At 41.1% G+C, this 14,615-nt stretch overlaps 1 protein-coding gene across 1 annotated transcript in view; it reads right to left on the bottom strand.

The window, feature by feature from the left end:
• Positions 1-1,274: 1,274 nt before the first annotated feature.
• The window catches only part of LOC116322707 (neurotrypsin-like), a 32,895-nt gene continuing 19,554 nt past the window's right edge, over positions 1,275-14,615 (bottom strand). The window contains exons 7-14 of the mRNA XM_031742853.2: positions 10,719-10,897; positions 10,250-10,391; positions 9,870-10,090; positions 8,497-8,638; positions 8,123-8,401; positions 7,313-7,435; positions 6,932-7,200; positions 1,275-4,833 (exon numbers count right to left, since the gene is read on the bottom strand). Coding sequence (XP_031598713.1) covers positions 4,298-4,833; positions 6,932-7,200; positions 7,313-7,435; positions 8,123-8,401; positions 8,497-8,638; positions 9,870-10,090; positions 10,250-10,391; positions 10,719-10,897 — 1,891 coding nt within the window. The 3' untranslated portion in view covers positions 1,275-4,297. The remainder of the gene's footprint in view (positions 4,834-6,931; positions 7,201-7,312; positions 7,436-8,122; positions 8,402-8,496; positions 8,639-9,869; positions 10,091-10,249; positions 10,392-10,718; positions 10,898-14,615) is intronic.

Below are 14,615 nucleotides of genomic sequence, written 5' to 3'. Positions count from 1 at the left end.
CAACCAAGATTATGAAAACCAGAAAGATTTTTTTGTAGTTTAATATTTCTTAGTGGAAAGTGTTGAGACAACATAATCTAATGCAGCGCCATCCCCGGGCCACGGACCGGTGTTGTGCCAAAAACTGATTGTCTGCCAAAAACTGATTGCTCGTATTTAAACTGCTATAAGTAACTTGTTGGGCTATAATATGTGAAATATATGTCAAATGCATCCCTTATGGATGACATAAAGTCATCTTGAGCCACAAACAACATTCGTGTAACAAGGTAGAAGCCGCAATCAGTTTTTGGCAGTTACTTTTATATAACCTTTATTTATGCAGTTAAAAAAATCTCATTAACATTAAAAATGTCTTTTGTAAGAGTAAGCTGGCCAAGAGGACAGCAGAAATGGCAGCAAATATTACAATAGTTCAGTAAAAATATTTTAAGTGGGGATAAAGGAGCGGATTGGTTATAATGTAAGTACAATAACACAGAGTTGTAAAGATACTTGAAAAACAGATCATTTTTTAATTCTATATATAACCCCTTGTTAAACCCTGTTCACCGAAGTCTATTTACGAAGATACGTAAAGATATTACCCATAAAAAAAATACACAGAAACATTGGAAATCACTTTTTGGCAGGCAATCACTTTTTGGCACAACATCGGCACCGGGCCGCAAAGTTGAGGCTCGGGTGTAAAATTGATGGTTGTCAGGGTTTTTATCGTTATTTTTTTTTTATCGTTAACTCTTTTTCCCTGGGCCTTTGTGTGTTATGAATAAATCTTCTTTTTTTTGTTACCGTTACTGCTTTTATTTTGTTGTATTTATCCTTAAAGGACGGTCCGTGAAAATATTGTCAGACAAGGTTGGGGACCGCTGCTCTAATGGACATGAAAACATAGACTGTAAATAAAAGATGGACAAAACCACTAGTTTAGATCTTTTGCAATTTGAATTTTAGCATTTTGGCCACATTTTTCTTTTCTTCTTGGCGTGAGACGTGACCATGTGTAGACTAAAGTGCAGGTGAATTGGGATAGAGACAGACCTGCTAATTAGTGCTAAGTAATAAAATAGTCAATAAAAGTAACCAAACCACCGTTTCAGGTTCTAAACATATTAATTCACTCCCTTTCAGAGCCTCAGGTGGTCATTAGAGGAACTGCATTTCTTAGCTCTTTTCTTGTTTTCTTGCCACACGGGGAAAACAGAGTTCAGGAAAGCTAATTAATAAATATCCGGTGCTATAAAAAGAGACGACAGCAACACTGACTTGTTCTCAGCAGGTACACATTTTTAATACTCAACCATGATTCAGCACATTACACTGAGGAGCAGCTGATGGGTTTAACACAGGTAAAGCAGGAGTAGATCTGAAACCCTTTAGCCTGTCTGCGCCCTCATCGCCCAGCCAGAGACATACAGTATTTACATGAACCAACAGGATCTGCATGGCCAAACATCAAGTCTGTGGTAGCAGGGCTTGAGTTTATGTACAGGATTATAACAACAGGCTTGGAAAAATGTTGGAGTTGAAGGTTACAGGATGCTTCACAACACAATGGTTCACAGTATATTAAGCACAAATCCATACACTTACAGCAGAAACAGTATAAAAAGAACCACCAGGGTCCCTGATGGACCCTGTTAAAATAGAGCAATGTCGCCATCTTCTGGTCAGATCACACATCTGCTCAGAGAACAACAGTTCAGACAACGTTTAACTTCACCAGCTCGGCTATCTAATTCAGTCAAGAATGAATGCAGAACACGTACTATCTAAATGCAGAAGTAGCAGCTAGCTATCTGTCTATCTGAGGACCTGTCTATTTATCTATCTAGAGCCAGTACAAAAAGATATTTATGACCCAACAGTCAGCTTCCAATGGCTTTAAAAGGAGAGTCCTGTACAATTTTAAAGGACCATACCAATGTTTTTGCACATTTTAGCTCTTTAACCAGTACACTTAATGCAACTTTGGACTTATTTCTAAACAAGGTTGTTGTCATTCAGCCACCGTTTCCTTTGTTTTCCTGCTCAGATATAAGAAATCAATGAGCAGACTCCTGAAGCTGTTTGTTCTATGCTGTTATCATAGGATGAGCGGCCTGGTTTACCCCTCAACTACTCTGAGAAAATATCTACAGATAAGACATTTAGTGTGAGGGATTTTGATTTTGTATTGCACAGAAATCACATTAATTAATAACACATTAATCACACTAGCAGGGATTTTTCTTTTTAACCACAGCCAAAAGAAAATCATTGGCATTATTATAAAATTGTATTTTAACCATTTTTTAAAATTGATTTCATTTAACCAAGAATAATATGCATTTTGTTGTTATTAAAGGTTCTGGCATAATAGAAAAATTCATACATTTCTGTCATATAATGTAACACACAGTGATTAAATATCTCATATGTATTTCAATTTTTCTGATTTCCTATTGGTTGTACTGGGTTAGTCTAAGTTTGTGTGATATTTGCGGCTTACTGCAAATATCAATGATCAAGATAAAGCACATAATAATCCCTTACTTTGCACGATTGTACTTTACCACTACATCAGTTTGTTAAGGTACAGGTCTGTCCATAAATATTTGGACAATAAGACTTTGTGTGTAGTTTTGCCTCTGCACACCATCGCAGTGGATTTTCAATCACGCAATCAATATGTGGTTAAAGTGCAGACTCTCAGCTTTAATTCAAGGGGTTTTACAAAGGTATTCCATTAACTGTTTAGGAATTACAGCTATTTTAAAACATATTAACTGGACAAACCAACATTATTTTCAATATAGTGGTTGTTTTTAATTCTTGGATCAAATCCCCGCCTGAAGTCTAAAACCTATGGACAACAACAAATGCTGTGTTTCCTCCCTTGCAAAGCTCTGACAGGACTTGATGAGTTGTTTTTCTCCTTCTTCATGCATTTGTCTTCTCATCATTCTGGCACAAGTTAATCTTGGTTTCATCTGTCCCTCTGTTTTCTGGCAAAGCCTAATCTGGCCTTGTTGTTCTTGAGTGTAATCAGAATGTCCCAGATTGCTGATTTGGCCATTCGTAAAGTTTTTCCTGTCTCTCTGATGGGTTTATTTTGGTTCTTCAGCCCAATGATGGTCACCTTCACTTCCATTGCTTTGTGCCTTAAGTGTTTCAGTGAACAGCTACCAAATGCAGGGTCAACACTTAAAATCAACTTTGGATCTTTTATCTGTTTAATTTATCATAGAAAAATTAGGGAACTGCTTATCTGGTCATGAGACTGTTTCTCAGTCAATCGTACAACAACTTTGTATTAATAATTCCCAAACAGTTGATGCAATAGCTTTTTTACTACAATGATCAGACAGTCGCCTGTAAGTACAATGTTGGCAACAGTGGGAAGGCAGAACTCAATTTTACCAGGAAGAGACCTCCGGGTCAAACAGGATAGGGAGAGACCGTGATTGGTTGAGAGGTGAGTGAAAGGGAGGAAGATAAAGGAGATTACAAGGAGATTGGCTCAGTAAGGCATTAATAAGCGCTTTAAAAGGGACAAATAAGGTTAATCTATCCAAATAAGAAACAAGCTAAAGGAGAACGTGTGTAATGCAAAGTGACCTCATATGTAATAAATGCACTAAAACTTGCTAAATCAGTGGTATGGTCCTGAGTTAAGTAGCTTAGTCATGGGTCCAAATGAACAACTGCACTTTCACCAGTAAAGGTATAAGACAACAGCCTGAAGAGAGAAGCCCTGTTTGAAAAAGAAAACCACATCTGGATTTTTATAAAAACCTAATGTGGGACAAGCCTCACCTGCTGTGAGGAGTTTGGAGTTTATCTACATTAATCATTTCAAAGGGACATTAGTGATGGTCAGTCAGCCTTTTTACTTGATGTTTTGCTCTTTTTCTTAAGCTCACACAATGTAAATAGGTGAAATTAGCATAGATTCTTGAGTGACCGTCTTAAAATTTCCCCCCCGGAATATTTTACGCGAGCAATAGATTCCTTAAAGTACATGCAATTCTGATTTTTTTTATTTTCAGTAAAAGGACCTGATCGGCGTGCTGATAAATCTGTCGACCTGTTAAACTCTAATCGGGCTGAAACTCACACATCGAGCACTGTAAATGACCCGTACAGCTCAGGAAAGCCTGCCCACAGCACACACCCGCGATTCACGAAGACTGAGTTCAGATTTGACAGACGGCCGTTTGCACTGACTGAAGTTTGGGAGCATCTTTCTTTTCTTTTCCTCACCCTCCTCAGGCGGTCACATGGCACAGGTGGTAAGCCAACAGCACGGCCTCAATCAGACCAGAATCTGTGTGTTTGCGTCCTCCGCCCGGTGTGTGTGTTTGTTTTTGGTGTGTGAATGATGAGAGTGTGTGTGTTTAATCTCACTGATTTCATTTGATGGCTGCTGATCGTGTGTGTGTTTGCCGTGCGTGTGGAAGGACGCATCTTTTCCCTCGCTGTGCGTGTGTGTTATGTCGTTGTGCGGCAGATCTTCTTGCATATGTGCGTTTGGCGTCTCCGGGCGTGCTCGCGCGTTGATGACCTCGTCGATCCAGCTCCTGAAGCGGCTGACTCGCGTGTAGAGCGCAGGCGAGGAGGGATCGGCGCAGCCGTAACCCCGGGCGACAACGCCAGTGAGGATCCATCGACCTGTCTCCACCTGACACACTAACCCGCCTCCAGAGTTGCCCTGGCAACTGTCGTCATGGAGGAGGCTGGTGTCTGGAGGACTGCCAGCACACAGGGTGCCGTGACTGGAGAAACTGTTGCCATAGCGCTTCTTACATTGCCATGACGACATCAGAGGGACCCAGGAAGCAAGAACAGAGTCTAGAAGAAGAGAAAAAGGACAACAGGATTACAAATACTAAAGCAAACAGCTGATTAAGGCGATGCTACAGGTGTAAATGTGTTTTTATACTCATTTTGGGCCATGGTGTATAACGTGTTAGACCAAAGGACTCATTAGTGCTGTGTTTAAGCACATGAGAGAGTACCAACAGAGCACGCTCACATCTGCAATCGATAACTTATAAACTGATTTTAGAAACAGAACATAAAGTCATCCGTCTGCCCGGCTGGTCTCATGTTCATCTCTGATGTCCGACCATCTTTCAGGTGTGTGTCTAGAAGAGTCGCATACGGTGGTACCAACCCTTCCTGAACCCCCACCCCACCAAAGCCACTGGAGTAGAGTACCATTAATCTTATAGTCCCTAAAACCATTGGATGAGAGCATGGATAGAGCCAGCAGGAATGTTACCGAGTATATTTATTCAAGTACTTGTACTATGCTGCGTTCAGATTTTACTCCATCCCATTCTGAATGTGAATATTCAACTTCATACTCCATTTATTTAATGTTTTAGTTACTTATAACTTCTCAGATTAATTGCATTATTATAGATCAAGCTGCTGAGGAATATATATAAGTATTTAACATCATCAACATATCACAAATTCAATAATTAATAATAACAATATTATACTAATACTTCACTAAGTTTGGGTTTTGCTGCTGTCTGCTTTAACTACGGTTGGATAAAGGTGTTGTTGGCATTCACTGTATGAACTGCTGATCCTTATAGTAAGAATCTGTTTAAACAAAGTCTTGAAAATTGATGTTGTTCTGTGATCAGTACCTTAATTTTTCAGTTATTCAAAATTATTGTCACATTTTTCCTCGTATGTTATCATAAAAATGGAATCACTTTGTGAAGACCTTCAATTCAAAATATCCCAACAAAATGAAACAATAATTTTGAATATGGCTTTATCCAATATTTATATTTCTGCTTTGGAAAAAGTCTGCAAATTAGAGCATTTTTAGAAAGATTACAGCAGCTCTGTGAAGCCGTGATTATGCGGGGGGGGGAAAACACAAGCTTACAGGCTTAGTTTACCTTGTTAGTATTCTAATGTAAGCCCTAACTTTTGCTAATTAGCACCCGACAGAACAGAAGCAGCTGATGGAAATGCCATTGTTGTACAAGTATTTGAACAAAGACGATGAAACGTGATGGGATCTCCAGAGTTATTAAAATTCATCTTGTGGGAGGGCTTAGATGTGCGTGTGTCATGTTTTGTATCTTTTCGTTGCCTTTTGTGTTACGTAGCCTGATGATTGATGTGCATTTTGCTAATTTTTTTGTCAGTATGAATTAGCTCTACTGCATGTGATAACTGAGACAATTCTTTTTCATTTTCAAGCAGCTGCTGTAACTGGCTTCACCAGACAACAGATACAAATGAACCTTTAGAGTCATGGCTCATTTACAGTTATTTTCCTAGTGGTCAATTAGCACTTTCGCTGTTAATTAAACAAAATCAAATCACAGGGAATTAAATGAAATGCAGTTTCCTGTTAATCCATGTACCATTGAGGTCTAATTTCATCAAACACTGCATGTATTAACCACATGGTGGCGCCAGAGGAAAAGTTAGGAACTCATTGATGTCATTAGGATTCATTTGCATTGGAAAAATGGAAACCTGTATTAAATTTCATAGTAATTTCATAGCAATCCGGCCACATGTTGTTGGGGTCCTGGTCCTGACACTAGTCCAGCTCCTCTGCTCTCTCATTTATATTCTGTCCTCTATAAAATACTGATGTGAAGATTTGCTGATTTTTACTGTTCTATATGTTTGTTTGTTGAATGTCAGACTTTGTCATTAAAGATGTTACTACAGATGTAACTGAACAGATTTTCAGAATGAAAGTGTTTCTGATTTGTGGTCCAGCACCCTCTATAAAACTTGCTAGTCAAAGTAAACCTCAGAAATTCCACAATTCCAGGTTATTCTTATACTTCTGCAAATTTGTGCACCTGTGTTGAAACACACTGTTCACAAACTGGTGATCTCCTCCACCCAGATGTTTCATCTGAAACATATTTTTAGACTTTATCTTTATATAACTGCCTACCTGGACCCGTCCAGCCAGCTGTAACCGTGACCACACAAGAAGATGGAGTACTTCCCCCTGAGTCTGTGTCAGCGGCAGGAAGGCATGCTGCATTGGTGTTGGGGTCAAAGGTCAGACAGTGATTCTTTGAGCTAGGTAGCTTAAGCAAAGCCAGATCGTGTCCTCCGCTCTGACCCTTAAACTTCCTGTGAACCACCACCTGCTCCGGAGTGAGACGTCGCTCCGACCCCCCAACTATCACCACGTACCGGGACGGATCGCCGCCAAACCTTCAGCAGAGAGACAGAAGCAACGTAAGGGTGATTTACACTCGTGTATTACTGCGTTGAGTGGTTCCACTGCAGTGTAGAAACTGATTTATTAATATTGCTTTGGATTTACCTGGTGACACAGTATGCAGACGTCAGGGCCCAGCAGGGGCTGATCAGAGTGCCACTGCAGAGAGGACTGCTGTCTTCTTCCTGAGACCGAAGCCACACAGACACCTGCCATGGCCACGTGGTCCTGAGCAAGAAAAATGAACAGATCAAAACTCCTTCCTGCTTCTCTTTTTGGTCTTCGAAAGTTCAATTTGTTGTTTCCCATTCAAATTAACTTCAGTTCAACATACCGATGTCAGTTTAACCAAAATAACCACAAAACATGTGATGTTTTTGAAACCAGAAGCAAAGGTTTGCGCAAGATTCACCAGCTTGCGAAACGTTTCACATGTCTGCTCTGGGAGCAGTGGGTCAACAGGTCCATGTCAGACACACCATGAAAAGGAGGAGCCGGGGTGGAGGTGGGTTGCAAAGCAGCTTGCAGGCAAGCAAAAGCAATTTAAATAGTGTGTCTTATATGAAATTTATTAACTGGATGTGTAGGAAGAGATCAACTCAGCTATCAGCTTTTTTCTACTTTTTATAAATTGCATATAAATTATTATAAACTAAGAATCTCAGAAAACCTGTTTTTAATAGTATTTGTCCTGTAATCCTGCATGTGCTGTGTGCTGTGGTTTCTGTGAAGGCCACAGGTTGCATGAATAATCCAGCCGGGCTGGGAGGTGAGCCAAATATTTTGAACCCTGTCTATCCAGTTAAGCCACAAATAGAATATTTTCGAGAATATTTTAGAGAAAATGGTGTGAGAAATGAAGTAAAACAGGTTTAAATTTTCATTACTTCTATTTTACCTGACTTTTCTCCCTACCTGAGTATGTTTTCCTCTCCCTGATTCGTCCTCTTGCCATCCTCCTCAGCCAGCTTCCTCAGCCCACAGCTCGGCTCTTCAGGCTTAATCTGTGCCGCTGATTCTCGTGGCGTGACGTCACACCGCACCCCTGCATCCTCCCTTCGTCTGCAGCCCTGGATGCTCTGGCCCAGAGAGGGACACTCGCCTAGGAACTCCTCTTTCCCCGTGCACCTCACCTGGTCCAGGTGGACGGGTCCTTTCCCCTGACCGAACCCTCCAGCTGCGACCGCTCGACCGCTGGGGATGACACACATTTGAGAAGATGTGGCTTTATGGGATGTTTTTGTTTTCACTAAAACTGTCGTCTCTCATTCACCCACACAAACATTAACCTGTGTCCAAGCTGTCTGCACACCACGGCTGCGTTCAGATCGTTCCAGCCTGAGTCGCAAATACTTCCCCAGTCACCATGGAGATACACTTCGACTCGACCTTCCTTCCTGCTGCTGCCACCCACAAGACGCACCAGGGGACCTTACCAAAAAAAAAGAAAACGAACGCTCATTCATATTCATGTATGCGCATCTACAGAGACGGAGGTAGCTGTATGTCCACTGACAGTGTTAAATGTCATCCAGTGTCTCTTTATCCGGCCGCTGTTCTCATTCTAATGGACTGTGTGTGTCGACAGGAGAAGCAGGACCTCTGGAGAACAGAGCCAGTAACATCGCTTTATTTTCACAGCTGTCAGCATGTGACATGTAAACCATTTGGACAGAAAAACACCAGTGTAAACAAGGAAGGCAGGCAGCATGCGAGCAGCGGTCTGCAGCGACAGCTTGCCCTTTTGTGGCAAAATAAACTGCAGCACTACCAAATTTCTGCAGTGCGGTGCATTGATGGTTTAGCTGCGTTATTTCTTCCACTATATGAAAAAGAAAATAAACTCTTTAAAATTATGATTATCTTCTGAGACAGGAAATATATCTTTGTAAATTTCAAGGTATTATTTTTAAAACCTGATCTTTATTTTTGTCCATACAAACATTGGGCATGAGTGGCTTAAAGGGTGAGGAGGAGAGCTCTGGAGGTTCGCCAGTTTGGAAATGAATCTAAGTGGTGAGTGCTGCTGCTGTGATGTCCTTCAGCAAGGCAGCAGTCTCAAGTGGTTCACAGCAAAGACTGTATATAAATGATGACTTACAGTTGGTTTAAACCTCTGCATTCAATCTGCACCGTATGTGTGCCATAACTCCCCTGAAACAGCTGCGACTACTCCGATTGGCCTGTTCAGTACCGCAGATTCCTCCGATGCATTTCTGACTACGTTTTCCTTGCAGTTTTTTTTATCGTTTATCAGTTATTATTGAGAGAATAACAGCCACCGCCTCAATATAAGTTCTCACAAATGTCAGAATCTGTCAATTCCTGGTGGGACACTGCCGAAACTATCAGGAAGGATGTGATGGAATCATAAAAAGTGGAAACACTTGAGTGTCAAACATGTTTGCCTCAAAAGATGCTCATAACACAAAGCAAGGATCCAGCAGCGAAAATTTTCCCAGGAATGTATTTGTCTACTTGACTCCCTCTCACCTAAAAACATCATGTGACACTACCAGAATGTATTAGAGGTGTGTAAAGGGCGGATCCTGAGGACACACCTGAGGAAAATTATCCTGAAACTTAAAAATGTTTCAGAATTTAATAAACTAATCGGCTGATTCAACCTAAACTACCGCATGAAATCATCACCATCGCTCACCTGTGGAAGGTGCAATGACCGGCACCTCATTAGTCTCCTCGTCGGACCTTCCTCTGCAGCGAACACCGACGTCCTCGCTGTGAGAGCAGTCGGTCCGTCCCCAGATACCATGTTGGCAATCCAGCAGCGAGGTTTCAGATCCCTCACACTGGACATCGTCCAGGAGGATCAGGCCCACGCCCTCGCCAAACGTCCCATCGGATACGACCTCAGCGTGACCCCTGGAGATGGAGAAGAGTTTATCGTCTACTTATGAAGTGTTAAAAATGCAAACAGCAGTCTTCTTAGCTGTAACTGTGGCAAGCTTGGGGTGCAAAGAGTGCAGGTGCAGTTTTCACTGAAAAAAGCTGCATGCAAAAAGACTAAAACTGTGTTTATACCTGTAACCCAGCTGTCTGCAGACCACCTCTGCATGCTGCTGGGTCCAGTGGTCGTCGCACACCGTCCCCCAGTCACCGTTATGAAACACTTCGACTCGGCCCTCCCAGGGACTGTCTCCTCCAACCAGACGCACCACACCGTCTGAAACATTTTGTGGTTATAAGCAAAAATCAGATCCTCTTTTCTCAAAGGGAAGATTCTGTTTTATAGATGCTACATCTGAAATTAATATTAAAATGTGTTTTTTGGCTTAATTATTGATCAGAGTTTGGCCACATATATTGATATGTTACTGCTCAGCTCACATGAATCCTGTTCCTACTTGTCACAAACAGGATGTTGCTGCTCTATGCAGTAATGATTTAATGATGTTCGGAGCCCGGCGGCTATAAATAGCAGCTTTAAGCTCATCAGTGTGTACAATGGCTATGTGTGACTGTGTATATGTGTGTGTTTGGGTGTGTGTACCTGTATAAGGGCTGCAGGAGACCCCAGCGTCCTCCATGTGGTCACAGTTGTGCTGCTCCCAGTCGCCATGAGGACACTGATCCAGGAACAGCTCGTTTCCTGTGCATTTCACCGCATCCAGCAGGATGGGACCTGAACCCTGACCGAAGTGAGCCCAGGACCAGGCTTTCGCCACACCGCTACAACACACACACACACACAGAAGGTTTTTACAGAAGGTTACTTAAGATAAGATAAGTGTATTGTCTAAAGGAGCAGAGAGGGCAGACCTGAGAATAAATAGGCCATTAATAAATAGTTAAAAACCAATTACCTGAAAACCTCAGTTTATTTATCAGGTTAACTGACAGAGGGAAAATCTAAATTGATGGCAGTTTTACTTCAACAAAGAGATCAGATCAAATGCCGTCAGCCAGCCAAACAGTGAATAGTACAAAACTGTCTTTCCCACAACATTTGTGTTGGGGTGATTTTGTTAAATGTTCCCATTGTTGTGCTTGAATTTGTAAACCTTGTCTTAAACTGCATGTTTAGATGTTCTTCTGTTCTCCTCCCCCCACATGTAGGATGGTGGAGGAGGTTATAGCTATAGTGTTTAACTGCAGGCACATTCCATCTAAAGGTTCTGGTTTCCTTATCTGGTAAGGGATGGTCACTCCCTGCCATTTAGGGGCTCGCCTATGCTTGTATATGGTGAACCATTAAAGGGGTTAAGCCATATACGGGTGAGGGGAGATGACCTCTGGATAAATAGAAAATGTGGTTAAACAGTTGTAAGCATATATTGTGTGGCAGAAAGTCACATACACACACACACATGCATGCACGCACACACAGTGCCTTAGGTTTTACGATACACCCCCAGGGGTTTTACGGTGAGGGGTTGTGTAACTGAGTAAAAGCTGTGGGGGGAGACTGGAGCTTTGGAGTTGGCTACAGGTGTGCTTGTGTTAGCTCTGTGAGCGCAGTCTCCCCTTGCAAACAAACCTTCGAGTGGATCTTGTGTTCTGTTCGCAGTCTCTCGTGGTCTGATTCCAGCAGGGTCGCGTGTTTAGACCCAACAATTTGCCATTGATAAAGCTACACAGTGTCGCACAAAACGATCAGCTTTCCCAGGAGGACGATTCATTGACACAAAATCTGTCAGTCTACTGGACATAACTCTGAAAAACACGACTATGACAAAAAATATATAATCTAAAGATACTCTTTGAATAAATAAAATCATCCAAAATGCTGCTTTATATAGTGATGTCTTCTTAATGCCAGCTTGCTATAAAAAGCCCTTTTGTGTTTCTGCTTGTGCTAAAACTGATGTTTAACCTAAAAATAGCATGCAGCAGGTTTGTTAAAAAGAAAAGTAAAACATATCAAACTACAAAATGTTGCAGGAAAACCATCAACTAATTAGTGTTATTTATAAATATGGAAAAATAGGAGGAATCAGAGTACGGGAAGCAGGGGGAGGACAGGAAATCTATAAATGATTTTATAAAGTGAAATTTATTCAGTACAGCTTCTTAAATTTTAAAAGATTCTGAACACTTTGCCATCAGATCATAAACATTTTAATTCACAGGCAAAATTATGGCTTGTGTGGTCTTTGTTGCTGTTTTCTGTTTGATCTGATATTTGCATTGATATATTGTGTCTTTAAAAAGCCCAACCAGGGACAAGGTCTGCAAGGTAGCTGTGGCTAAACCTTTTATATGCACTGTATAGTTGCATTTTATTTAAATGCACTCATGTTAACATGTGTTGTTTAAATTTTACAAATAAATATTGTATAAATAAAATACAAATATGGGTGGTTTGTGTATACTGAACATTTGTGATTACAGCCTCTCAGATATAAATTTTAAAAAATATTTTCTTATTTTCTTTCATATGAATCATTTAAGATTCATTAGTGAATTATTTATTATTATTTATTATTATTTACTTTTTTAATCAGTTAAAAAAGGTAAAACCCTGTTTTTTTTTCATTCATACATACATTTAATGTTTTTACGTCTACATTTTCCTCATTATATTTAAAAACTTGCACTTCCAATTAAAGTACTAAATGCAGAACTCTTATTTGTAATTGATTATTGTCACAGATTTGAGTTTTTCTTCTTCTGCTGTTTGTTCACAGGGAGGAGGAGTGTTAGCTAGTGCCAGCATGATAAGTGTCTAAATGTTTGACACATATTCTCTTTCTATTGCAGAGCAAAACAAAAAACAAATACAATCCATGTGGGGAAAAACAAATCGAGTTTGCTTCGTTTCATTTTGCGTGTCAAAACACATCAGCGCACAGCTGTGTACAGCTGTGTGGGAACCTGTGCATCAGTGTCAGGACATCTATTATTTACAGGCACAAACACAGATGGTGAGGTGTCCCCCAGTGTTTCGGGAGATGAAATGCAACCTCGTGTTAAACATGGAGGAAATTCTTTCTCTTTGCAGCTACAAGTTCACTTTCTTCTCCGTAGGGTTTACACTCTGTGTGTGAGGAAGTATTTTCAAGATGAGACAAACTGCAGTCTGCTCTGCTGGAGAATCCTGAACATCTCTAGCTTACTCAACGGCATCTGATTAATAATTCAATTTTAACTCATTTTTTGGATTTTAAAGATACTGGCATCTTCTGTTTGTCAAGTGATTAGTGAAAATTCCAGAGCCGAATGTTCCCTGTATGTGTGTCATCCAAAATGGCCCACTAATTCTGTCATTTTCAGCTGCCACACTGCAAACCTGTAAATCTTGTGTCATTGTGGTTCCATTACAAGTTTTTCCACTGAGAGAGAAACATATAAACACCTGCCAGGTGCAGTCAAAAAGTTGTGCAACTAAAAAGCATAAGCTGGACCGGATTTACATTTGGCTGCTATCCCCCTGAAGGTCGTCTCCTTGAGCAGCCCTGCAACAACTTGCACACTTGGGATATGTTCTGGATCTCCTCCACTGAGTCAAAAAGGCGACACTTTAAGGACAAAGTCACAAGGAGCCAAAGCGGGCATCTAGGGCAGGTGGCGTGATACATTTGCTTTGGCTAATAAAAAGCCTGCATTTCCAAATCTGCCATTCGCTCTTTCTCCATCAGACACTTCAAGCAGTTACAGTAATCTAGATGCAGTCAGAGACCCTGGGGGAGTTCAATACATAGCACACAACCCCATGTTTATATACCATGCTCAAAAAATAAAGGGAACACTCAAACATCACAGTATACACAACGTTAATTAAACTTCAGGGATATCAATCTATACAATTTGGAACCATAAACCACTGTGAATCCATTTCATCTGCTTTAGTGCAAATAAAATTGACAAGAGGTGCACTGGAGAGGCAGCCACAACTGTCCCAAAAAAGGGAATGTGTCATGGTCCGTGGAAACAGTTAGTGTTCGGCTTGCCTCAGTGGCCACGCCCTCGGGTTGGACCGTCCTCCTGCCTGTTTTGCGCGCAAGAGAACTCCCTCAGTCTCCGTGTCTCCCTACTTGGATTTTCCCTCCCCTCCGAGCCCCACGGTCTGACTCTGATTGTAAGCCGCAGCATTCTAATTCTGGTTTAGTTTTGACTCTCTCCTTTCCTGCACACAAGTAATTGTTCCTCTTTCTGTTGCAGCTTCCCACGGTCCAGATCACTGCTTCCCAGGGAATTTCAGTTCCTCAGCTTAAGTTATATTCTTAAGTTGTTCCTGATCATTTATGTTAGAGAAATAAATCTGTACATAGTTGTGAATTTTGTATTGAGTCTGCTTTTGGATCCCCACTGTGTGTATGAACCTTCGATCATGACAGAATGGTTTTGCAGGTGGTGGCCACAGAATACTACACTCTGAGTGTTGTACAGATGGCCCAGTTCCTTCAGGGTGGGGTATCCATACGTCCCGTCACAGGAAGGTTTGCTG

This window comes from Oreochromis aureus, linkage group 8 (assembly GCF_013358895.1).
Source record: "Oreochromis aureus strain Israel breed Guangdong linkage group 8, ZZ_aureus, whole genome shotgun sequence".
Lineage (NCBI taxonomy): Eukaryota > Metazoa > Chordata > Actinopteri > Cichliformes > Cichlidae > Oreochromis > Oreochromis aureus.
This window is presented reverse-complemented; position numbering and strand designations above follow the sequence as displayed.